Source organism: Betta splendens, chromosome 19 (assembly GCF_900634795.4).
Source record: "Betta splendens chromosome 19, fBetSpl5.4, whole genome shotgun sequence".
NCBI lineage: Eukaryota > Metazoa > Chordata > Actinopteri > Anabantiformes > Osphronemidae > Betta > Betta splendens.
Window position 1 is genome coordinate 4,051,612 of NC_040898.2, and position 27,508 is coordinate 4,079,119.

Sequence of the window (27,508 nt, forward strand, 5' to 3'; positions counted from 1 at the left end):
ATCATTACAAGCCACCAACTGATGTATATATGAGGTGCAGGTGTCATGACTGCCTGTCAAAGGATCAGCCACCATCACTCTGGCTTTGCTGAGGGAACCATTAAAACAAACAGAAACACAAAACAAAGCAAACTATTACAACTTTAGGCTTTTAACAGAGCATTAACGTGCAGATAATGTGCTGATTGCATTTTTTTGTCATCCAGACAGTTTTGCTTGTCGCTCCTCCTCGTCCCAGGACCCGGCCGTGCATTGTGCGTCCTGCGGGGTTCGGCCATATTCTGCCAGCGGGCGGCGAGTCGTCGGGGAGGCTGTTTTCCACGGCCAAACAAACTGATGAGACAATCCTCCATCTTCACTTTTGAGAGAGTGGGAGTCCAGTTGGTGGTGGTGTGAAGAACGGTATTGTGGGTAAATGTCACAGAGAGCCTTCTGTTCCGTGGCTGACTAAGTGAACAAAAAATAAAACAAATCATCAGGCAGAACCAGGGAACAGCAGTGGTCGAACTAGTCTGACTGTCGCTGGAACTGTTTTGGTAGAAAGACACATAAAAATGTGCAAAAAATGAAATGAAGTAAAGCTGAGGCATGAATATTTAAGAGGTTTAGGTTGTCTTAAATACCTGCTGGGTCTGTTTGGCCACAGAACTACAGCTACTCAGATGCTCGTGCATGTGTTTTGATTGTGTCGCTGCAACAGAGACGCAGAATGTCTCCGGAGAAATCACAGAGACAGCTTGTATTGACGCCGCGAGGACTTCACATCATCCCGGGATTAAGAGTGGAAAACAAATATTGATATAAAAATATGTGGGATTAGCGGTGACCTTAATGCAACAGTTGGGCTACATCTGCCACCGGTCAGAGTGAAGCCGAGCCGCGCGGCGCGTAATAAAGTGAATCACAAGCAGTTGTGACCCCTTCGACAACATGCTGCAGCAGAGCGAGCGAGTCAGGAGAAGCGGTACCGATCCCCCCCCCACACACATACACAACACCCCCCACCCCCACCCCCACCCGTCTGTCTCGCTGGCTGCGGCCCCACAGGGCAGGGCGCGGGGATGGATGGGCCCGTCGGCGGTTCTGTGCCGCCCAGATGGCCCGCTCCGTCAGCGGGCCGGCGGCCAGGAGGGGCCGGGCCCTGACGTCAGGACGCTTTTGGTCCGCATCCACCCGGCACCCGTGGACCGTGTGGGAAAAGCCTGGGAACGAGGCCTTTGCTTGTTTTTATTTTCCTCCGTTGATGAGGAATAACGTGGTTCTGTACGGCCCGAAGTGCTTCCATAGATGCTATTGAACATTAGCGGTTCCTCTGCTTTAGCCTGCGGATCCGCTCCTCTGCTTTCACATAGAAACAGTCCATGATGACGCAAAATCTAGTGTAGAGGAATTGCTTTGTTATTTTAAATTCAAATAGTGATCAGACAACAGAAGCCCCCGTTTCTTCCTACTCCGACTGGTCGAGGAAGAACCTGAGCCTGGTTCTGATGGGCGTTTCCTTTGGAGGCCTTTGAACAGACCAGCATTTACATGAATTGACCTAAAAGGTTTTCTTAGGTTTGTCAGGTAGAATTAGGCTTAGGGAAACATCTCAACAGTTTAGACTTTATACCTATATGCAGTGATTAGTTTAGTAATTGTCTATTTTCATATTTCTGTACATACGTTTGTAAAATGAGACTAAAGTTTATTCATTTGTCTTTTTCACTTTTTCATTATTTCTATTTTTGGGTCAGTTTATCAGAGCGCCCCTGCACGGAAATAAATGGCAGCTCAGCACAGTTCTGCACGTGACAGGAAGCAACGCTCTGTTCGGACATTTTCCAGCATCGTCGTTTGCATAAACCCAACAAAAGTGGATTAAAGTTCTCAGACATTACATCGCAGGAAATGTGCAAAATATGAAGTGACCGGTGGAGCGTGACCTCGTGTAATTCAACTGCCTCGGCTGTCATTACCTCCAATGAGCCCTGCCCGAACAGCACCACGCTCCTCTGCCGTTCCAACCGGTTGCTTTGCTCAGATGTCAGCGCACAGTATGGCTCCAAGAATATCTGATGACGACTGTTGTCTCTCTGCCATGTAATCATATCATCTTGGACTGCGTAAGCGGCCAAAACACTCAGGCACGCATGAAAAAAGCTTCTGTTTGTGTCTCTGGTGATTTACCCAGCTCACTCCTGAAACACTAACATCCCCCTCATGTTATCAAGCTGCACATAAGCCTCTTGTGTGTGTTTGAAAGCATCTGACCTTTGACCTGAGCCCACATGTACTTGAAGTGCGCTCTCATATGAGGAAAAACACCGAGGTACAACATCAGGGATGTGGATTTTACTCACAGGCAGCTGATGAAAGCATCTTTCCTGTGTAGTCCGTGTGCGTGTGTGCTAACGTCCGCGTTTGTGTGTGTGTGTGTGTGTGTGTGTGTGCGTGCGTGTGCGTACGAGCGCTGGAGAACTCGGCAGCAGCGTTTCGGATCAATAAACAGGGACTAGCTTTCATCTGTCACAGTAAAAGAAAATCTCCTGCAGGAACGGAGCCGAGAGCAGAGGCCAACATCGCTGACCCCAAGTCGCTCTTGAAAGCTGGTGTCCTGTGAGGACGGAGAGCAGGAAAAAAAACGGGACGAACGGGTCTGATTTAACACAACACATGACTTCAAATCAATAAGCAGCGCGTGTCAGTTGGATTCAGTACAAGATAAACATGTTGATATTTCAGCGTGATTTGTATCATCTGTTTGTTCTGCAGAGCCGGTGACACATCTCTAGATCCGCTGTGTTCACTTTGACAATTACAAGTTAAACGAGACTTGGTTTGAAGTGACAGACACAGTACATGGCGAAGTCGGCCTTGCTCATTCAGCCAGATCAGAACTGAGGAAGCTTTTAATTTTTTTTTTCATAAAGTGTCATGTTGACACCCAAACAAACTGAGACTGAGATTAGTTTGCATCAGAAACTGACTGATTTGATTACAATCTAATCTGTTTGCTCAGAGGCTGCGAAAGGCTTCGTTCTATGGGCTTTAACAAGGGGGCGATGGGACAATTCAGAGCAAATTGAGCAGAATAAATGGAAACGTGGGACAGAATAAGTTCCCGCTGAAGAAGCGGGACGGAGACGGGTCTGATGCCGAGAGTAAAATCGTATGACAGCTCAGTTAACAGAACCTTGGCAGCGTGTGACTGAGCTGCAGGAAGCGCAGCCTTTGACTCAAGTTATAGACGAACACGTCGCTGCCGAACACCTTTGTTGACTCATCCTATCAGTTCACATCCAGTGTGAGCAATGTGAAAGTTCTCTCCTTATCATAAGTGCTAAAAATGAATGTACAACATGTCGGCGTTAGCGTTTCCTGGAAAGTAAACTTCTCCCTCAGTTAGTTTGTGTCAGTTTGTACAAACAGGGTGAAGCACGTGATTCTGTTTAAATTTCATCCACTTCTTGTTTAATGTTCCTCAAGTTTGTAATTGTCTTCCTTTGCCTCGGTAAAGGCAAGATAATTTAAAATGCACCGATGCAGACGATTCACAGCTCTCAGATCCATCTCTGGTTTCGATCGAGCAGGTCGCTTTACCATCAGACTGACGGAAGTACAAACACAGCTTAGGTTAACAAGGATAGAACCGATTGTAATAGACAAAAGATGGCGAGCTGATCTTGGTCAGGCATCACAGAGCGACAGGCGGATGCACATGAGAAGTAGTTGTTTGGCTGCTGATTCTATTTTCTCTACATGTCCAAGATTAAAAGCACTGGGAGACACAAAAAAGTCAAAAGACTGGAGTCATTAGATGAAACCAACATTTATTATAAAAATACAACCAATGGTACCACAGTCCTTGTTTTCAGTATGTTCATTCTCAACAATTCTAAAAGTGTGTGATGTTCCCATGATCTGATTGGCCTCCGCTACCATGAGGATATAAAAATAGACAAGGACATAAGGTTCTATCGCAGACAGGAAATGAAGGAGATGGACTGAATTATCTTTCACACATCATAGTCATTATCCATTCCTCTCAGACACCCTCTCCTCCCTCCATCACATGCTGACTTTTTGGAGGAAAGGCAGAATCTGTCGGTGTGAAATGAGGTCAGCGATCATGTCGCTGGTGGAAAATCACCTTCGGTACAGTAACGACCTGAGCACAAACGCACACAGACGGGGATCATGCGCGCGCTCTCTCCAACAATAGTGTCACTCTCGCTCTCACCGAGACGCGCACAAGCACACAGATGTGTTGCTAAAGGGTTGCTATGACAACTCTTTTATATCCCCAGTCAGTCAGGGTGAGTGTTGGGAGTCTGCGTGTGGTAAGTGTAACCGAGTAAACTCATTTAGGCCTCAACAACAAAGCCAGATTATTGCAAAAAGGGCCGTTTTAAAGAGCGTTTCAGGCCTTTAGACTGTGTTTGCCAAGTTCCCTTTAAGCAGATGTACACATGAATATGAAAGTCATCAGGATTTGTATAAATGCAACTACTTGAAAACACACCGTTAAAGCTATAATCCTTGAGATTTTCATTAAATGAATGGTAAAATGTTTAAGATTCCGTTATTGTGTAGATACATTCTGATTATTTACATCGTTAATCTTCAGTGTGCCTCGTTCCCGTGCTGGCACTAAATAGAGCATTTAGGAGCTAATCTTACTGATCAGTGAGAGCAAACACTTTGGCTCCGACCGAAGCTGCTCATTGAGGCTGATTTTATTGTGGAGAGAAGTTGCTACTAAAGGGGAGAAATTATACTGAAATTAAAACATTAGTTAAATTACGTTACAATTAACGCAAATATTAAAAATAATCTCTCATCATAAAATCAATGAAACAGTAAAGCTACAGTTGGAGAAAACCCAGGTCAGCAGCCAGCTCTACATTTTCCAAGTCAGTCAAACAGCACGATCAGGTGATTAGTTTGCATAGGATGGACCGCAGCAACAGCAAAAAGTAGTAGCAGGATCAGTAAAGTAAACTCAGTCCACATTAGCAGCTCAATACTGGGTCTGCATTAACCTCTACTAGTTTTAAAAACACTGGTCGATCTTTTAGGGAGGATTAAAAGAGATTCTCTGCACAACCTGTAATATATCACCATTATAGATTTAAATGACTCCTTTCTCAGCTATTGTCTGAAAATAAATCTCTTGATATTTCAAAACATATGGAGATTAGAGTGGTGCTGAGCAATATTCCAGCCTCCGAACACTGGAAGAGGCAAAGGAAGCGGCGCGAACAAGGCGGCGACGACCCAAATCTAGACGGCGCGTGGGCCGTCACCCTGCAGGAGCGCCCTGAGGTCCTCGTCCACGCCCCCGCTCCTCAGCCGCTCCAGGCTGTGGTAGCGGTGGACCACGCGGTCGGCCGTCACCACCACCGCCCTGACGCCGTGGGCGTCGGTGCCGAGCTGGCAGCCGATGGCCGAGCTCACCACCATGTCCAGGCCGCCGTGGAGCCCCCCGGCGTTTCTGTGGTAGTGGCCGGAGAAGACGGCCATCACGCCTGCGCCCAGGAGAGAGGGAGGCAAAAGTCAGTGGTTTGCAGTTTTTGACATAAATTCATGCACGTGAAACTCAGTCCTAAGGCACTAAATCAATGCCCACTTGCAAGGACACTCCAAACAAGCTTCTCTCTGAATGAGGGGTGAAAAATGAGCGGGGCTGCTGTCTGAAGGTTGATTTGTCTGTGACTTTGTTTTCCACTTTTGCTCAGAAACTAATCAATCACTATCAGGAGTGTGTTAGAGAAAAGAACAATAGGATATGGCTAAGATGTGGTCATGTCTGGAGACGTCTACTTGCAGTACTAAAGCATGTGTGTGTGTGTGTGTATGTGTGTGTGTGTGTGTGTGTGTGTCCATGTGTGCGTCTGTGCATTTGGCAGAGGAAACAAGCTGCTCTATTATATAACTGAAAGTGTTTCCATGTAGGGGAACGTGGCTGCTTCAGAGAGATGCCCGGCTGAGAAGATATAAAAAAAGGAAAAGCACGAGAAAGACACCAGTCTGTCCCAGAAATCTGCACAACAAAGATGAGGAGGATCAAGGAAGATCCCTCTGAAGCCACTACTGATGCTACTCCAACGCCAGCACGGTGAAATCGCCCTGAACCATCAAGTCCGGCGCTCTGCATAAGCACACGTGCTACCAGGATACAAACGTGACCTACATTTGTATTAACACTGCGCTACATGAAGGCAGCAGCTGCACACGCAGGGCTAATAGACAATATATGTGTGTGTGTGTGTGTGTGTGTGTGTGTGTGTGTGTGTGTGTGTGTGTGTGTGCGTGCGTGTGTGTGTGTGTACACACATGGGTCCACATAGGCGGCCTCCTGTGACTTGTGTGGCCGGTGGCCGGACTCAACGGTCTGGTCATAAATGCGTGCAGGTTTATATAAATGCAGTTAAAAAATGCCTTTTGTGTCTGTAGACCACAGAAGCTACTCCTTAATGTGTTTGACAGTATGTATGACTGAAGCTGGAGTAACTCAACATACAAATCCTGGACCTGAACCAGGTCCTACAGTACATCCCTCTGGGGAACCAATCCCATGTGTCCAGTCAGAACAGGATCTGTGTTAGATTGTCATTAAAGGTGACAAACTTTCTTCTCACATATAGCTGCATTTATTATAGAACTGAAGTGGACTAAAGCCCCAAGTACTTTGTATGTGGTAGAAATGAGTCATCATGCTCCAATGGCTCGTTTTACGTAGGATTTAGAAGGCCAGCCACTTGGAAGCTAAAAAAAAAACACTCTGAGAAAAGCATTTTTAATATATATTGAAAGCTACTTTGACATGTAGTCAGGAGATGAAACTGACCTCAGAAACAGTCTGCCAGAAAATGCCAAAACAGGCATTTCAGCTGAGATCGTGTACATGAAAGTGAAAAGAATGCACAAAACTGAACCCCGCTCAAACCCCCCACAAGTGCTTCCACAGCAACAGAAGAAATAACTGCTCCCCTATAATAGAAGTGACCAAGTGACTGGCACCGACCTTTTGAGGCCAATGCCGATATGTGTACGGAGCCACTGAGGGAAAAGAACAGAATTAAATCAACTGCTGGTGTGAACATAATCTCAGCAAATTTGATTCTGATAAAGTGAAGCGGCACAAAATAAGAGGCTGGTACAACAGACGGGGCGAGGTTTTGTTCTAGCACAATCTGGAACATTTGAAATGTAAAATGGATTTTTTAATTGTATATGAATATAGACCTTCAATAATAGGCCTAAAAGACCTTCACATCGAGTCCCAATAAGATGGAACCCAAGTGCAGCAGATAGAACGTCCAACATGTTCAAAATTACAATACACGCAAAAGTGAGCTCCGCTCGATTATCCAGGCTTGAAACATATCATCATCATCATCATCATCATCAACAACAAACGGCTGCTGGTTTGAGCGACTAAATCAGTGCCCAGCGTCGGCGAGAGAAGAGGCGCGACGGGTGGAAACACCTGCGGAGGGTTCTCTGCGGGAAGGAAGGGCTTTGGAGGTCGTGGATTGTGAGTTCAGCGTATAACTGCAGAATAACTGCAGCCGGCCCCCTTCCAGGAAGAGAGCGGGAGGAAGCCACGAAGCGCAGGCCATGACTCATCCCTCGACGTTTAACTCCAATTAAAGCAGCGCAGCTCGCTTCGGATACGCCTCGCGGTGCAATCAGCCCGGTGGCCTGGTGGGAAGTCCTCCCCTGACGGCCCCAGCCTCGAAGGGACGGCGCGTGGATGTCAGAATGCTGCTCCTCCCATATCCAACCAGTGAGAGAACCAGACATTGGACCACGTGACTGCCGCGATTCTAGCAGGATCAATTTCAGCAGATGAATGTCCAATAGCAGCCTCTGTTACGTTTACTGCCTTTAGATGGCGCTGTTCGTTTTAACTAACGGGCCGAACCAAAACAGCATTTGCCATTTACAGTATGTGATAATGGTGGCGACTGAGCATGAAGCGTCATAGGAAGCAGAAGCCACGTGTATCCTAATCTACTCGTTTGATGTTTGCGCCCCGTTCCTCGACTCTGCCCTCCCCCTCCTCCTCCCCCACCTCTCCATAATCGCCCTTTCATCTCACGGTCGCTCGTTTACAGCTGCGAGATTGGATTTCCTAATTGCAGAGCTCGGTTCCGGTCTTGACCTGCTTTCTGCGATCACCTTTAGGAGACGCTTCGGGCCCTATCTGAATGCCTCCTCCTCGGGGTAAACAAAGCCGTCGCCCATCTGTGTGTTTGATGGGTTTTGGAGCAACATGCAACGTGTGTGCTTGTACTGAAGGGCAGCCGCCACTATAACGCAGATCAGACATAATTCATGATGCATTAGTATCGTGCGTGTTAATAATTTTGCACAAAAGAAAGATTCTATGACTTTTTCAGCCTTTGTGTTCTACAAATCACTCTGAGCTGTCAGGCTCTTACCGTAACTGTCACAGTAGTTTAGGTTTGTTTCATACTTTTTGACACAGACACAGATTTCTACGGAAGATTGGCTCATTGCAACAATGTGGACAGCGCAAACACATGCAATGCACTTTTTTGGCAGAATACAGAATAACTCCACCTTACTCAAACTAGAATTCCTGGAGTGTGTTAAATCACAACCCCCCCCACCGCCTGCTTTGGCTGCAGGAGAAACTACAAGATACACAGCGAGAGAATAAGAAAGTGAGACACAAAAAGGCAAAATTCTTTAGTCTCATAATTAAAACAATGGGGTTAAAGGCTTAAGCACGGCCTCTTATCAAATCCCAAGTGGGTGATAAATGCGTCTTCACTTTTGAATGGAGTAGGACCCTTGCTGATAAAGACGGCCGGCGGCGAAAGGGAGAGAGAGGCAGAGAGGGGAAGACAGAGAGGCTTCGTAGAGCAGGCGCAGCTTATCTTTGCCTCTAATTAGTACGCGTGTGTAAAACCCTACAGCTGCACTTTTGTTTTTTGTATGTGTACAGGATTTAGAGGTGAACAACCGCAGCAGCAGCAGCAGCAGCAGTGTGCGTGCGTGTGTGTGTGTGTGTGTGTGTGGGTTCACTAATCATCCTGCTTTGGATGAAAACCTTGAAGGAGGAGGAGAAGCCTGAGGGAACATTGTTTACTATGATAAATGATGGGACAGTGACTGAGCAGCCGAGACGTAATCTTCTTCCTTTGTGTTTCGCTGGATTGTTATCAGCAAATATACTGGACTGTACTGACTGGAATGTCATCATCAAGCAGAAGCCCAGGGGGATGTGATGTTCACTAATCAGATGCGTGATCCAAATTAATAACAGCCAGGATTTAATATCATATTCAAATCACTGTGGAATCACAATAATAGTTTGTGCAATTAGAGAAATGATGCAATACTTTACTTGGCCAAGTGAGGGCTGTCACACAAAGATAGTGTTGCATTAATATGAGCCGGGATGCAGTAAACAGCTTTCAGAGTGGAACTGCTTGCTCTGATGAGCCAGAGGACGACTAAGTGGGGCAGCACCTTCCCCACGTGCAGCGTTGTTGCAGAGATAATGTGCCAATTGCACCACTGGATTGTGTTTCATGGACAAAATGCATACACACACCTTTGCAATTACTCAAACATCTCCTGACACCCTCATCCAACACGAAAAGGGTAGAAGCATGGCAACAACTACTGTACCTCAGCCAGGGAAAATCTATTGAATGCATTGTCCTGTCTGCAGGAAACTATATTATAAAGTTCAGAAAATTTGTTTCATGAAGCACTTTAACATACATGGGTAAGTCAGTGTTTTCCCTCAGCTGTTAGCATGACATGAATGAAACTGTATATGACACATACTTCATAACTACTTAAATTAATGAAAATCACAGGTAAAATGTCATGACCATGCTTCATCTGCTCCTCACAATACGTGGAGCCCCACTGGATGGAGCGGTGCACGTGCGAAGACGATGCCTCTTACTGTTACGAGTCTAAGAGCACATCTGGAGGCTTCGCGTCACATGGTGCAGCTGTAAGGGCAGCCCGAGAGAGGGAGGGGGTGATCCGTGAAATACAGAATGCAAAGAGGAGGAAACAAATTACCGTGGCCACTGTACGGCCAGAAGAGACTGAATTTAGCATGGATGAGATGAAACAACTGTTCACCGCACAGATATGGGCACAAACACGCTTCGTCTTTGTTCAGTGTGTAGTAAACAACATATACACAACAAATACACGGTTTGATTGTTTTTGCCTTTAAACCCACTGGGATATTTTTACCAGGCGCTTGCTTGCCCTGCAGGGCCAACTCCATCTTCTTACATCTTCTTAGTACATATAGTAAACTTGGTTTCATGAAATGTATACAGTACAGTAATAATCTATCTGCTCTTTTTTGATGTGGGTGAATTATGTGAAAGCATCTGTACTGCACATATATATATACAGTAAAGTCTATATAACCATGCTAGCATCACTGTGAGGCTGTACCTAAGCTACAACCCCAAACCAGACAGGTTGGGACCATGTGCAAAACATAGATAACAAATAACACAATTCAATGTTTTGCAAATCTCATGTCAGATGATGGCAAATACTGCAAAAGCTAATTTTTAAAGAGTGGCAACAAATCTCAAACAAACAAACAAAGGGGCATTCATCAGCTAATTACAACAGGTCAGCGTCATGACTGGCTATAAAAAATAATAAAGCCCGGTCATGCAATCCACAAATGTAACTTAAAGGCGCATCACGTAAAAAAAAAAAGCTGCATGTGAACACGATCTCTGGGCCGAAGCTCATTTAAAAGAGGCTGAGGCTAAATGGGAACCTGTTCTGTGGTCAGATGAAACCCGTTTTGGATACTGTGAACGACGTCCTGCTGAGTTACGAAGCCGTCTCTGATTGTATGGAGGTACATTAGAGCCTGTGGCTCGGCATTCTACCCCATGTGTCATTTCTGGCTCAGTATTTGACCCTGATCGTGTACTGTATGTGGTCAGAATATACAGCTAGAGAATGATCATGAACTGACAGCACAGAGTGTACGAATCATCATATACGTTTTACAAAAGGATGACTAACCAGAAAATGAACAAGAAATACACGACAGAGACAGCGACAGAGCTTGACATTTTGTCCTAGCTCATTGTTATGCACGGAATGTGACAAGACTGGAGAAAACAGATAAACATGACAAGTGAAATCTGACCCGTTGTAGATAAATGACAAAAGTCGCTGGTTGTATCAGAATATTCAGTGTGACAAACCGACAAACCTAGACATGTGAACTTAAATGCGTGTGCAGTGATAGGCAGCCTGCAGTACAAAGCATTGTGTCTTTCATCTATTATCGTATTCATCACGGTTTAAATGTATTTATGTAGTTCTTTTATATTAGATTGGCTGCGTCATGCTGTGGCTTTTGGCACCTGGGGGTCATCGTTTGTCAAAGAGTTGTACTTTTACTTTGGAGACCAAGGGTACAGCTGAGGTGAAACTGCTCCTCTCTACGCTTGCATATAAGGAAACAAAGACGATTCATCACATTTTCAGCTTTTTAAATCCTTTAGTTCTTTTATGAATGAGCCATTTCTCTACTACGGTTCATATACTACATGTCTTCCATGTAGGCTGAAATCAGAATCGCTGGACGAATGTGTGAACACTGAATGAGGGTGAAAAAGCCCATTTGTGCAGAGAATGTTATCTGCATACAATACGTTTACACACTCGGCTTCTACGTTTAACAGCACTGAGCAAATTGCCTTCTAACTATTTAAGCGGTGGAGCAATCTGAAGCTCACTGAAGCAATTTCTCAAATGAGAGACAAAATATATCAGACCAAAACAACCAAACTGGCTTAAACACCTACTGGGATAATGACTGGATAAAAAAAGTATTACAGTGCTGGTAAAATAATCATTTTTCTCTTATTTTCTTGCTCAAACCATCCAGACTTTGTTTAACTTTGTACTGAGCTGTGCGCAGCCTGAAAATCTTGTACATTACTGTTAATGAGACTATTACACAACAAACACGCCTCTAAAGTCTGATGCATGCACATATTAATGATGTAGGTGTTGAGAACTCATTCCCACCTTGGCTTCACCAGCCGACTACTGGGCCAAGACTGTTCACAACCACAGACCCTATTTTGTATGGTGTATGGTGCTTGTAAATGAGGAAGCTTCAAATTTATTCCAAAACTTCATGACACAATTATAGTACGTGAGTCTTATACAAAATGTATGTGTGATTGCAGTTTAGCTGCACATCAATGCTTTAGGAGACACAAAAAGTAAAAATCTAAACCTATGATTTAATCAAGACCCAGAGAGCCTATTACTGTAATTACAGGACATGCAAAGCTGTGTAAAGAATGATTAATGGATGTTTGGTTAAATACTATATATGAAACACCTCCTAAGATAAGAAATTATTATTTTTTTATATGAATTATGGTTAACAATTCACAGGTCAACTCCCCTGCTATGCTATTTTAGAGTAAGGATGAAAATGCGCTGCCTGGTCGCTGAATAGTGAACTACAGGCTGGATATTATTTGGACACTGCTCCAAACAAAAACTACATCTGTACCTAGGTAGTAAATTCTGATAACAACATTGGACAGTGGTCGCTCACCTGCCTTCTTGAATTTGTCCAGGAGGTTTTGTCGGACTTCCTTCTGCAGGTTGAAGTAGTCATCGTCTTCATCTGGGCTCTTAAGGTACAGAGGAATATGCTGGAACACCAGTATGTGTTTGGGTCTGGGAACCTGAGCAGAGATACATTTGAGGGATGAGACACAATAATTCAACTGTTTTCATACAGCTGATGTTGCAATGTCCAGACCCAGCAAAATGAAAGAGAAGATTTTAGCCAGCTCGGCCTCTTTGTAAACCATATGGAAATTAAATGTGGTGACTGATTTGTAATACCGTTGAAGGCCAGGAGAACCTGCTGAGCTGCTCCTCCATCCACGCCTCCTGGGCTTCCTTTAACTGAAGACAAGCCGAGGCGTCATAGAACAACTGCGAGTTCAGAACCAGGCAAAAGACTCCACCCACCTGGAACAGAGAGGTGGCTAGAGCTTAGTTACATACATCACCTTTCACAATAGAAGAGCAACATATGTGCTGCAATATAAGAATGAATAAGCTTGATCAAGTGAGGTTTTCTTCTTTCTATATATTTGTAATCTCTAAAAGTAAGTTATTCATTTAGGGTGGACAACGTTGACCCAACAGTGGTCTGTTCTGACCTCGGGTGTCATCTCTGTGGCTGTTGCAGTTCTGCCTGGGGGGTTCTGTGTGGGTGGCGCGGGTCACCCTCCATGTGGTATATTACTTATATACTGTATTCATTTTAAAAAAGCTAAACTGTCCATCCCAATATGACATTCATCTTAATACATGCTGGTTCTTGAACTGGTTGTTGGAAAATGCAGCTAGAACGCCATTATTTGTATGTTTCTTATTGAACTTTCTACCTCTAAGTTTTTGAGATTGTAATGACTGAGAGGCAGCTGTTACTGTGCACTCTGGGTTGGTGAAATACAGGGGCCACAGGCACACTCTTCCCTCCTACAGCCATGTCCTAAATTCACCTGCTATTGCTCCCCGCTTGCTCATACTCTGCTCAGCTCACACATTCCGGTACAGAATAAAAGACAGGATAGTCCAGACTTTGCCGCTTCACCCCTTTGTCAAATTGAATTCAAACACAAAGAAAAGAAACTTGATGCCGTGCTTCTACTAAATGTCTTAGGCGTGTGCTTACCCAGAAGCTGAAATAGTCATCCCCCCAAGCACTGCAGTACTGATCCACTGTACTGGGCTTAGGCGTGTTGCCCAGGTCATGGTTGCCACTTACAAATACCAGTGGGATGGAGGGATCTGTCCCACTCAAGGCAGCTTTCAGGTCCCGCTCCTGGCCTTCTCTGAATTGGGTGTCTAAGAGGACATAAAGGATATTCACTGTCAAAATGTGAAAGACAGGCTGTAATCAATGACAGATTAGCCAGTGTTTACAGAAACACATACACAAAACAATAATGAGAAAAATGTATATGCTGACATGCAGGTGAGAGTAGCCTCAGGGGACTCTGGATTATTTGGATGACAGTGATGACAGCTCAGACAATGATCAATGCTCGGTATACCTCAAGCTTGTATCACCATGGTTACTGGCATGATGAGGTCTGGCTGAAACCTCCCAGTGTGTACTTTGAGCACACCTTTCTGTGAAGCCGCGCCAAGGCTGCATCTTGACAGATTATGTGTGTGAGCTATGAGGTTATTAGTCTTACGAGATCTTTACAATTGGTTTGTTGCGCTAAAGTCGCAGGTATTACGTTATTAAATGTAGAGATAAATAAGTGCCTTGCGGGCCTTCATCTGTCAAAACAACATAAGAACTTGAATACTAAAGGAGAATAGAATATATGTTCTGTTAAATTCAGGTTTGGAGCATAACTGTTCGGCATGTGCAAGCGCACATATGATTCTGTATCAATTCTATCAAGTGTAACAAGAACAATTAAATAAATGCTATAAAAATCTTCACTCGCATGTCAAGCTGCCATTAACGCATTAGCAAGTCTGTGATTATCTACCACCGAGCGTGCAATTAATAGGCAGTCATTTACAGCACGCCTCAATAAATTGAAATAAATAATTAAAAGAATCTAATTAAATAAAACAGGATTTGAGGATAAACCAAGAACATTTCACAGTATTACCAGACATTTTTTTAAATATTTAATAAAAATAACAAAAATAAACGTCTGCTCCAAGGAAGATTTGATTTTCTGTAGGTATTCAACGTGCAATGCTAAAATATGCTACGAGCTTCAATGAGGTGGTTTAATTTGTTTAGAGTGGTTTTATTTTGGGTTCCATTGTCTGGTGCCTGAACAGTGAAATGCCATGAAATACTTAACATTGTGGCAGAAGCAGCATTATGACATTATTAAAAAGCTAAACTCGTATTGTTATTTTGTGAGGACAACAATTTCTTGAAGAGGCTTTAGCTGCATCACTTTGCATAAAGCACATCATTGTTTGATTCGTTATGCAAATGCATAAGTCCCCCCCCCCAGACTCTACCAAGCACATTTCAACAACAGATCCTCAGGCTGAAGTCTTAATGAAAGCACTACCAGCCAAGTTCACAACAACCTGGACATCCACAGTCACAACGTGTGACCACTGCAGCAATTACGTACAAACAAAACCGCCCATGAAAATGAAGTCAGGTTAGAACACGGAGCTACTCTAATGCTGCTATCACTTTAGCAGGTTGGAAACATTGTGTTTCTCTTTTTTATATTTAAATACAGCCAGTTTCTGTCTGAAAAAAACAGCAACACAATTAATTTGCCTTTTTATTAAGCTACCTGGTCGAAGAATTTTAAAAATATTGAATCCTAATTTAAATATAAATGTTTATATCTTTGTGAAGAAGGATGAGCCTTAACATGATCTGGGTTCTGCTGGTTGAGTGTGTGAGGAGGGAGCGGTTCTAGAGGTCATAATCTCGTTTTATCTGTTTATTTCCCCCTGCCTTCCTAGAACCCACAGGCTGGATACAGCGGCCTGGTCTGGATCAAACCACGCAGCACGATCCGGTCAGAATGGACCCTACTGAGCCAAAACTAGTACCAAACAAACACGCTGCTCAGAGATCATGTTGGGTTCACACCAACAGCAGCTTTAGTCCAGTAGGAAGCCCACTATCTCCCACAGTTCATCAAACAGGTACTAGTTCAACTGTCAACTGAGAGCCTTGTGTTGCTATGTGGAGCTTTTTTGTCTTATTTGCTAATTGTGTGTGCAGGTCTTCCTCCCTCGTGTGCCCCTCATGGTCTTTGAGCTCGGCTTCCTGGTTTGAGCTACATCAGTACAGCTGTGGCAGCCCCTAACTTTAAAGGGGGACCTGTTCCGTGTCTTTCACTCGTCTCTCCCCTTCTGGAGAGTATTCAACACTGCAGGCCACCGTCACTACTCTCAGCCCACGGTCTCCAGCAGCCTCTTCCAGGTGCTCACTTGCCTTTTCATCTCCTTCCATACAGACCCTTCTGTATTTCAGTCTCCCCCGGTTAGTTATCCTCGTCTCACTGCTTCCACATATTCTGATAAATGGGATGATTTTAACAAAATATGGTTACTCCTTCTGAGCAATATGGGTCCATTAAATTGATAAATCTCCAATATGTGTCCAATAAGTTCAACTGCAATTCAAAAAAGTCAACCAAATATATAAAATTCTGCATGTATGCTAATTTTATATATAAACCAACTTTACATAAGAGAAAATGAGGATGTGAAACATTTGCTCGCTCTGCTTTCCCCTTCTGGACTACGGAGCAAGATGTACAGAAACAAAAACACAATGCTACTCCCCTCTCTCTGGAGCTCCAGGACATTTAATGAGAGTGCTACACTGATTCTCAAGCCTTGACAGGAGACTTACTGTAGGCAGGTTCTCAGCGAGTCCTTCCAACACTGTAATCACTTCCTACCGCTGCCTCTAAAGACGGGCTGTCGACACTGCATATACAGTGGGCTATATTGTGTGGGGTCTTGCTGTCATGTACACTTTCTTCACTTAAACAACTCCAGCTTTAACATGGGGGACAGCTATTTGTGCCTAACCGAGGCATGCGCGAGGACTGGCGTGTTTTGCTGATGCGGCATTGGTGGAGAGTTTCTGACTAAGTGGGGTCACATTAACTCTGTCAAACAACCTTTCACATGCAGTCCAGCAACATGACATGGTATTTAATAAATTCTGAATTAATTCAACAAACCCAAACAAATATGTAAACAAACCAATGATAAAAAACACATTATCTTGACCAGAAGAAATGTAGGCAGATATTGATGATGAGAATGTAGTTTTAAAGGTATCCAGTTTAGAGGTCAGCTGCAAACACTGCATACTAGTAGTAGTTCAGGTTCAAGAAGATGAAACCCTTTTAAAACCATGCTTAAGATTGATTAGAACTCAAACATCTCTTAGTGGAGCTGCTACAGATATACACCTCTAGACTTCATCTCCTTCCGTCTCCAGTTGTCTACTGGTATAGTTGGTCCTGAAGCTGTGGGTCCACTGTGCTGTCTGTGTTCTGTTGCCGTTTGTCGTCCCACTCTGTTCTGTCCTGTTTTCTCTATCCCCTCATCCTAACCAGTCGAGGCAGATAACCACCTTGGGTCTGACTCTGCTGGAGGTTTCGTCCTCTAGAGTTCAGCATCGCTTCTGTTGCACTAAAGATTGAATTGAAGTTGAGGAGCTGACAAGGCAAATTGATTTACGCATTGAATGGTTTTCTCAAGTGGAATTACTCTCAGATAGTGTTTTCTTTTCAAAGCAACTTCAGATGACTTTTGTTGTGAATGGGCACTATGAAAATAAACAAATAAACAAATAACATTTAATGTAATTGATTTCTTTTAACCAGACCCACTCAACAATAAAGAACCGTGCATTAGTGAGGCTTTGAACATCAAGAGACATGCGCCAAGCTGCCATGGGTCCAAGTGCCACCTATAATTGGAGGCTGTTGAATCACAATACATCAAACGTTTAAGGCGGCACATCTGGGATACCATTTTTTACCTGGTACCACCACAAACTGGACTTAGATAAGCTGTTAAATAAGAAAGCTAGATTGATTTATAAGTGGATCTTTCCACACACAGCATATGAACTGTATCTCCTGGGCCTCTGTTAAAAGACCTTTCTGAAGACCTACACTCCTGGCAGATTCTAACCCCCTTAGAAACCTATTACTGCCCACAGGCCACTCGATGAACCTATTACATAAACACACACACAGAAGCTCGCTGCTAACAGACTAGAAATATCCAAAATGCGTCTATGCGGCCAAAAACAAATTCTCCCTAGGCAGCCAATACATCGGACTCTCATCTACTCTGCTTCACAATCCCACTGAGACCTATTTTATCTGCCTTCAATGGAAATTAAACATGTTTCCAGTGACAGAAAGGGGAACAGGGAAGTCCCAAAGTAACCTGTACTTCATCTTTGTGAATTTTACACCAATGTGTTCACACAAGCGGCTGTATAGTACATAACATCCCTCATGAACCCCTTGAGATACAGCTTGAAACCTTTGTAGTGCTCATTAGGAGAGTATTAGGTCCAGCATGTTTCTCTCTAATCTAATCAGCCTGCTATCTCACTCATCCCCCCTCCTTTCTCTGACTCCTCCCCATCTTCCTGCTCTTTATACCTTCATTTGTCAGCTTTAAAAACAAGTGAGAGATAGACACGGGAGAGAGTAAGAGAGTGGGTGAGAAGCAAAGAAAGAGGGGAGAATGAAGAAAGTCCTAAAGATGAGAAAACATCTCCTGGGGCTTGACTTGGACTGGAGACAGGGAACTTAGATCAAGGTACTATATTTCAATAGGGGTCTAACTAACAAACTGTTGTGGAAGCAAACACTGGCCAGTTTTTATTGAGGATGACACGAGCTTGTCTGGTTTTTGAAGAGAGATGTTCCTTGTAGACCACTGTGATGGGTGATGGGATGCAAATTAGGTCTATCAGGGTCCAATCCAATGTACACAACAACTGCCTCTAATTATCGCGTTGCTATCAACTCTTGGATAAGGAGGTATATTTAATAAACTGGAATCAATACTTAGCCTTCAGATGCCCTGCCTACAAAATGACGATTATAGATGCTTCATACAGTTCAATCGAAGTAAGAATAAATTAGTGTGTGTGTGCGCGTCAGCAAATAGAGGCCATCATACAGTGTGTCATGAAGCATAAGACCACAGCTGTTTACTGAAGACAATAGACAGACGATATACTGAGAGACTGAAAGGAACAAAGACTGCGAGACCCGACGCAAAGCACAGACAGAGAATGAAATCCGTAAGAACAAAAATACAGATGCCAATTTCCTGTCGCCGACAGGCAGCAGTGTTGACAGTGCCGGTTGACAGCCATCTTTCCCTGGCTGCCACCCATTCACTCCGTAGTGTAAATAAACAGTTTAAGGGGAAATGTCAGCTGGAAGACGGGAGGAGCAGCTTCTGCTATAATATCACTTCCCACCCGACGCAGCAGTCCAGTTGCCAGGCAAGTGACGGACGTGGTGAGTAATGAGGGTGGCACGCTCAACCTGCTCTTCTGGGCTGACGGTAACAAGGGCTGACGCGGCAACGTTTAAAGGTCCCCAAGGCCTCGCGGTTAAATCCTGTGCTTACACTGTCTACGGTCCTGCTGTGCGGCTGAAATGGAGCCCGCTGTGACTTTTAAATGAGACTGATCAGAGGGCCATGTGCAAAGTGGACAGCGGCCATGACTTGTAAATGCTGCAGTCATGGTGATGAGATGATAAGGATAGACCTCCAGAAAGGCCCCTTGAGACGTTGGGAAGGGTTCATGGCTGTCTGTGTGGTGCTACAGTACAACTGATGGTCACCGTGACCCAAAAAACAGAATAAGCCAAGAAAGAGCAAGGAATGAGGCTAAGCCAAGTCAAATCTGTGTTGCATACAAATAGTTTGCCCTGAGTTATATTATTATAAACAAGGGCCAGGGACAGGTTGAGCATGACATAGTACACAGAATAACTAAATATTTAGCTTCCGTTTTATATATACGAAACCCACATCCATCCAGACATAGTACTTCACTATGGTTCACTTAAACTTGTAAACAAACACGGTGCAATGAGAGAATTTCATGTGTAGATTCTGTTCAGCCTCTCTGACCGTTCCTTCAGGCCTGGCAGCCTCCTCGTGCTAGCTCCCTAATTGTCATGCAAAGGTAGTTTGCATCTGTTGGCAGCTCGCAGCTCTTTCTGCTGAACATTAACTCTGCAGTGGGTCCTGCCAGCCTGTTCCTCCTGCTACGTTATCAAATCAGGCAGCTGGACATCAGAAAGCATGCACACTACGACGCAGTCACTCAATTCATTACGGTCACTTCTATAAAAGCGTTCAATAGCTGCTAATGTCTGCCAATCTACGCAGTCAGTCGTCCATTAGGAAATGCGTGAATAGGGTCGCATTTCTAGAAGCTCTTTTACTTTGTACTGTAAGTGGAACTACTTGGTATGCCCTGTCTTGTTAGTAATAATTATCATATCCCTTGTCATTACAAAAAGAAATGCAGACAGACAGACGGACAGGAGAAGAACTGAACATAGCTTGAGTCAAGCGCAGTGTGTCAGCTCCAAACAAGGTGGGAAATTAGGAGCTGGATGATTATTTGTTTACTCAACCAGCAATTTCTGGAGGTATCCAACTCTTCTCAAATCCAGTTCTATTTCGAAAACCTATTTTCCCTGGCTAGATAGCGAAGGCATGTGGTAAATTGGAGAAAGCAGCTGTCAGTGTGGCAAGATGTCGATCTGCTGTGCTGGCTATGGGCCATCTAACAAGTCTTACAGCGTAAGGCGTTGGTAGAGAAACTGGTGTACACTACGTTTTATTTACATATTACTTACAAATATGACCATGAACTGTGTGAGGTCAGATCCTAACAAGCCTAAGAAGGAATTCTAAATCTAATCAATGGCCAAAATCCTCATTGCATCAGACTGACAAGTATCAAGTCCACAATTTAAAATTACAGCTGCCTTCCAAAGTGAAACCCAAACCCACCAGATTACACTGCATGTCTACTTTGCATCTGACAGAAAAAGCATAAAATGGTTATACTTTGAAATATTTCTGTCACATTTTGCTATTATGATAAATATATCTCAAGGAGTCATAATAGCTCCTTTCATACTAGGCTAATCAGAAAGTTATCACAAGATGGGCCAGTCAGAAATGAAAAGTGGAAATTGATTGAGCAGAACCAGGCTTCAACAGCGTTGATGGGTCTGACCTCACATCCCAAAATAATAATACAAGATTGAAAGACAGAAAGATTGTGAATTTGTCCCTTCACAGCTGGGAGACAGCTTTTCGTAGTATATGCCATTCATTCACCAATGCTTCTTTAAGTCAGTTGAAAAGAATTAGCAGAGTTTCTTTGTAAAGTCTTAATATATAAACAAACACTTCACCACTAAATGGGACTAATGGTGTTTAATGGAAGGACAGATTCATATTGAGCTGAGACTAGGTGACAATGTGCTAATCAGTGACACAGGCAACTTTTGTTTATAAAGCTCAAGACAACTGTTTGAATTATTTATATACTTCTTATTTCTCCCTTAGTCCCTTTTTATCTTTTGGTAGTAAATCGGGTGAGTCCTACAAAAAATCTGTGAGGGAGAACAATTTGTAGCTTTGTGGCTTAAGCAGGAAATCAAAGACACAACTTAGTTTGATTGCTGGTGATTTCACCAATATTCCATCTTTGGGAGGTGGCTGCCTCATTTGAACTTGCAAGACCTCCTTTGGGTAATTTGTCAACGTGCTAGAACACCAATAAGGCCGAAACCGACTGCTTAGTAAAACAGTGTATAGTGTGTGAAATCAATATTCATGAACTGCCTTGGGTCGCCAGATGCCCCGAGACCTGTATCATTTGGTTTAAATGAGAGAGGCTGAGCAGAGTTAAATCTCACACAACTGGCACCTGTGAGTTCACATTATGTGTATGTTGGTTTTACTGTCCATACGCCTGGAACCCTCTCCTCACTGCTGTGGCTTGTTCCCATAATGAGCGTGTGCTTTTAAGTTTATGTACAGCCCCTTAGCTGCTTCAAACAGTCTTTCATTACAATGGAACAGCTGTTGAGCATTACCATAATCAAAAAGGGTTTATATATGACATGAGACCGTTTCCGTGCTCTGACCCTACAGTACCTGGCATTGCATGGACCAGGTCGCCACACAGCACCATGAACCTGGGCCTGGGCCTGAGCTGGTTAACAGCCTCCACAGCCTGCTTGGTGAGCTCAACCTCCTCTGCCCATTCGTCCCCTCCGCCATCGCAGTCCCCGTCTCTCCAAGCCTTCATCAGCCCGAGCTGAGGGTCTGCGGCTTGAATGAAGTAAAATGGTCCCGTCCACTCATGCTCCACATCTGTAAAAAAACAGACTAAAGATGAAATGAGGGAATGTTGGACAAGCAAATATATTTATTTACATTATAAGACAGAAACCTGACTACATTTTTAAACAAGAGATTTATAGAATCAGTACAGTAAGTGAGGGAGATTCTCTGTCACCCATTCATACAAGCACAGGGTTATGTGTTTGCTCAGGTTGCCTTAGTTGACAGAATGTTAGATTCAGTTTAAAGAGCTAGAACAGCAAAGAGAAGTCCAATCATTGTTCAGTCTCAGATTTGTGTTTTTTTTATTTATCTGCCAGGTATTAACTTCACATTCAGGCAGCATCTGAACATTTTCATTTCAATATGTTTTGGTCACAGTTGTCACGGAACGCTGCACGTCGGAATGAGCAGAATTATTAAAGCTTTAAGGATTAGATGTCATCACAGAATTAGTCATTCGGCAGCATAAGGCCTGCTGTGAAAGCTTCATGTAGAAACCACATCACATAGGATTCATTCTTGGAATCAAATTAACACTTGGTTGTCTGAAAGCAGTGTGATCGGGATTTAGGAATAGGACGAACGGCCTTGAAAAGAGGACGTAAAATACAACCTTTTGTTGAAGTCTTACAAGCTCACTATGCTTTTTTTACAAAACTGAAGAACCCTGCAACCTAATCACCTTACAAATATTAATCACTAATGCAAAATGTACCAGGCTTTTCATGTAACAAACAGGAGCAGGCACTCAGTGCCGCTCAGCAAAGTGACGTGGAAATGGAGCCACCCGATGTTGCTCAAAAAAAGCTAAAATCAGGTATAACAATAGCTTTCTACTCCACTAATTGACTTTCCGGAAGATGTGGAAGCGGTGCTGTATTTACGCACCACAGTCGCTGGGCAGAGGCTTCACCAGTGGAAATGTTTCACATGGGCTCCATGTATCACTCTTCCAATTCTTTCACCAAGAACATGTTCGAGGACAGAAAGAGCAACTGGACGCCTTGCTCATGAGAACAACATGAATACAAGTTTAACAGTGATATGATATCACAAGAGGAAACAGGTTCTATTTTTGTGATCATCACCATGCTTTCTTCAACAAAATCATTTCTCAGTGCCTTCAGTGCAAATTACCCTGGTCTTGATCTACACAATAGGGGACTGCTGATGGATTCAGAATTCAAACTGCTGCAATTACCATTCAATTATTATGTTATGTTTCCTGCTGTGGCTGATTCCTAACTTTTCCTCAGCTGTCTATGATAATCCATTAGCATTTACGTCTTGGCACAACCTAGGGGAGACCTGTCTTGAAAACAGATCAAACACTTCCAACACATTTTGTTCTTTTGCATCTCTTTTCTTTTGAATACTGAAAACGACAACACATACTAATAAATATACTAATAAATAAATAAATAAATGTACATGATATCTGCCCACAGGTAAGCAAGTGGGTAAGTAGTGCAAACACCTTGACATAATGCTGAGTTATTAATCATCCTCTGTCAGTGTCCTTAACACTGGACGCAATCCGTTAAGATTCCATGAGGCTGCGACGCACTCTCATGCAAAACGTGCATGCTCTTTGGTTACGCCGAGCATCCTTCATAGTACGACGTCTCACTGCAGCCCGGAGTGTGAACTATTTCAGAGACGGAGGAAAAAGAGAATGACGCGAGGACTTGCAGGAGCTGGCAAATCTCCCGTGACAGGAGATAAGAGGCAATAGCCCTGTGTGGCTGTGCTGAGTGAACGCCACTACAAACATAAATTCTATTTGTGATTTCTCAGGTGGCAGATGATGTGCCCCAAACAGAACTAATCATCACACGAGATGACAGCATAAAGAGGCTGGTTTCTGCAGTTTCTCCCCTTCAGTTACCTTATTCTGTCATACTATAGTCCATGTGGTGGTATAACTATGTTATAACATGTTATATCTTGACGTGGTGAAACACTCTCGAAGTAAAGTCTAAATAATTTGCGACAACATTAATTTGCCATTAGTTGTCAGGTGATTGTGACGCAATATGACTCTAGTTATGACTTTTTAGCTCATTGTAGTATTTTGTCGCTCATTTTATTCATCGCTAAACGAAAGCTAGTTATTGTGTCATATACTAAATCAATGCTTAAACCACACAGCAGCGGTTGTTAAGCGACATGTTGGCTCTCTCCGGTGTGTAAACGTCGGCAGCAACAACTGTTTGTGTCACACAGAAGTCCGCGAAAGCGTTAGCTAACGAGTTAGCATGTACGTTGGCTAAATCTGCTGAAACAGTCGGTTACCTTCAGTCAGTCCGCTGAAAGTTCGGTGTTTTGCCCTAAGAAAGACATTTTCACTCTCGGCCATGAGGTTCTGTCAAAGAGCGTTCCGACCCAACACTTGTGCAGCTACCAGGGCACCGGTGTTTGAGGCTCCAGCTGTGTGTACGGTTAGCTAACGCCGGAGACGATCGTTGATCGACTACAATGCCTGTTTGTGACTGAAGAGGTCCTCAGTGAACGTGCAGCTTTGACGCGCGCACAAACTCTTCGTTGACGTACTCACTCTCTTTTTCTCGTCATTGTGCGCGTTAACTGTGTACATTTAAGTAAGAAAACACTAAAAGGAACTGCCTAGTTGTCTAAACACAGACCTTTTCGATTTAAGAAATCAAAATATACCCTTTTTAATAAACGCACTTATTTACATAAGGCCTTATTGACAGCAGTCATATGTAGTTTACTTATATGGACACATATAAACCAAAGTTGCTAGAGAAATAAATCATCATTTTATTTACAATACTTACTACAGTTAATCATTGATTGATTTCCTGTAAAAACTGACAGCAACAATCAGCTACTGTATTCCTATAAGCACGGGCTAGGACTTCCGATAATATTCATCAACAAAAAAGATGTATCACTCAAAAAAATAAAAATAAATAAATACAAATAAACAAAGTTAAACATTCTTATTTACTGCGTTTCAGTATATAAAAGAGTTTGTTCAGGATGCGCATTCATTCGTCCTCATGCGCTTAACACACCTGTACGTGAATGGCGATTCGTTTTTTTGTTCGGTTTCCTCGAACAGACACATATTATATATTAACTAACCTTAACCTTAGACCTTTAAGCTATTAAGCATACAATCAATTAAACAAATTGGTGGCCTGGTAGTTCAGTTGGTAGAAGCTTGGGAAGTAGAACATCCCAGGTTCGCTTGTGGCACCAGGTGCGTCTTTGAGTGAGTCACCTCGCACTAACTCCCCAGGGGTTAAATACAGCTGTAACAAGTGTGATAACGACAAATAAAGGATTTCATTCTTTCTTTCTTTTAAATTTTATTCGTTTTCTATTAAATTGACACAGCTTGAACAAAAGGTGTTTGTTCGTTTCGGGGAATAAAAAGCACACTCGGTCTCTTTGGAAGGGAACTGAAACTGATATTTCCCCTTGACGCGTCAGATTTTAGGGTCACTCAAACAACGCCACACGTCAAAAGCCACTGGCGGCTCCCACGTCTTTACCAAACCTCAAAACAGAAGAGTGGCGCGCGTATATGCCGAAGCTTTCACCTAATATTTCACAATAAAGCCTGCCTCGCTCCCTCTCTCTCTCCCACTGTCCCTCGCAGTCTCACTCCCTCCTCCTCTTTTCCTCCCCCCTCTCCTTTTGCGCACCAGACTCTCCCACCCCAGCCTCTTCTATTCGCTCACCGCTCTCTCATCCTCTGTGCAGCCCGTGTCTCTGCCTACTCCTGTGCGTAAGAGCGCGCCGTGGACATGTAAAGTGATGCGCTCTTGAAAAACGCGAAACCCGCGCCTGCGGAAATCTTTCTGGGAAAAAAAAAGACGCGCGACAAAGAGCAGCGTCGAGGAGCAGTTCCGTTTCTGTTTCATCTGTTTCTACTGCTCCATTTTTTTCTAGATGATGAAAAACATTATTAAAGATGCTCATCAGCGCGGATGACGGTGCCCTGCTATTTGGATGTACGTGTTGGGACTTTTCAGCGTATCATGACCTTGCGCCCTTTTTCCTCTCTCCAAGTCTTTTCGTTTGCGCGTGAAGTTGCACGGAGGACGAAGCACAATGCGAGGGAAATACTTTCTCCTCTGCTTCTTGTTGCTCCAACTTATGGCTCTCGTGTGCAAGGCTGACGGCGAGCCGGGACTGCTCGGCGGATTCGTCATGATCGCCACCTCCAACGGCTCCAGAGAGGAGGAGAGCGCGTCGGAGGAGACCCCGCACACGGAGGACAAATGTCGCGGCTACTACGACGTAATGGGCCAGTGGGACCCGCCGTTCATCTGCAAAACCGGCAGTTATTTGTACTGCTGCGGCACCTGTGGCTTCCGCTTCTGCTGCGGCTACAAGGACTCGCGTCTGGACCAGAGCACCTGTAAAAATTACGACACCCCCGTTTGGATGAAGACCGGACAGACGCCCTACAACAAAATGAACAAGATGCACGACAGCACCAAAGACAAGACGAACTTAATTGTTTACATCATATGTGGAGTAGTGGCCATTATGGCTCTCGTGGGGATTTTCACTAAGCTGGGGCTGGAAAAGGCGCACCGGCCCCAGAGGGAGAACATGTCCAGGTAAACGTCCCCCCCCCCCCCTCCTCCCCCCTGCCCGCTCCTCTCGCTCAGTGCGCTTGTTTACGGAGACTCTTGCAGTAGTAGCCTACGCACGCAGCGATCGCGCGCGCTGCGCGTTTTCTCCGCCCGTCAGAGGCGCAACGCCGGAATTAAACTCAACATTAGAGGAGTCTCATCTCCTTTGAACGCGTCGGGGACACGTTAGGCGTCTTCCATCCACTCCGCGGTTCCTAGGCAACCAAAACTATTTATCCACCTCTCGCGAACAGCACGCCGTCTCCACTCCAGTCTGTCTATTGTGATATAACATTACGTGAGCTTCAGTACTCGTTTCCTGCCAGGCGGGGCGGTTGCCTTCTATTGTGTATGTCTCCGCTCCAATTGTCATTTTGCTCCATCTTCATACCGTGTTCAATAATTAATAGTGCACATTTGCACCTGCAGCATAAAAACACGACGAACTGAACTCTTTCCCACTGAGTTACTTCTCCCAATTACGCACAAAAGGAGCCTCCGCAGCAGTTCGGTCCGGCTCCGATTAGGCATTTTACGCACAGTTCCGTCCTTTACCCCTCCACCCATCAAGTCCTCTCTGTGTGCGTGTGACAGGGCCGTCGCCAGCGTGCTGCAGGGCGGCTGTCCAGGGGAGCAGTATCGCGGTGAAGAGGCCCTGGGGATGCACTCGCAGCACTTTGTTTCCAGGGCTACAAACCTCCGTGAGTGTTTGGTTTTTATTATTATTATTATTATTATTATTATTTTAATGTATGCTTGGAGTTTTGGGCAGCTTATGTGCGGTGCTTGTGAACTATGACAATAACAGAGCAGCGTGTGCGGTGATGGCACATGACTGTATCCTGGTTGGTGTCATGGCGCCCGTATCACCGTATCAGTGCAGTTGGAGTGAACTCTTGTGTGGTTGATGCTGCACACAGTCTGAAAAGTCCTGA

At 44.1% G+C, this 27,508-nt stretch overlaps 2 protein-coding genes across 2 annotated transcripts in view; one reads left to right on the forward strand and one right to left on the reverse strand.

The window, feature by feature from the left end:
- Positions 1–3,795: 3,795 nt before the first annotated feature.
- cpped1 (calcineurin-like phosphoesterase domain containing 1) lies at positions 3,796–24,448 on the reverse strand. The gene is made up of 6 exons (XM_029135030.3): positions 24,253–24,448; positions 21,766–21,984; positions 13,742–13,914; positions 12,901–13,029; positions 12,605–12,737; positions 3,796–5,510 (listed from the first exon to the last, which is right to left on the reverse strand). Exons 1-6 carry the CDS (start codon positions 24,314–24,316, stop codon positions 5,266–5,268), a joined length of 963 nt encoding a protein of 320 aa, XP_028990863.1. The 5' UTR covers positions 24,317–24,448; the 3' UTR covers positions 3,796–5,265.
- A 1,208-nt stretch (positions 24,449–25,656) lies between these two features.
- shisa9a (shisa family member 9a) overlaps positions 25,657–27,508 on the forward strand; it is a 28,503-nt gene continuing 26,651 nt past the window's right edge. Inside the window, exons 1-2 of the mRNA XM_029134989.3 lie at positions 25,657–26,558; positions 27,168–27,274. Of these exons, the coding sequence (XP_028990822.1) occupies positions 26,044–26,558; positions 27,168–27,274 (622 nt within the window). The 5' untranslated portion in view covers positions 25,657–26,043. The remainder of the gene's footprint in view (positions 26,559–27,167; positions 27,275–27,508) is intronic.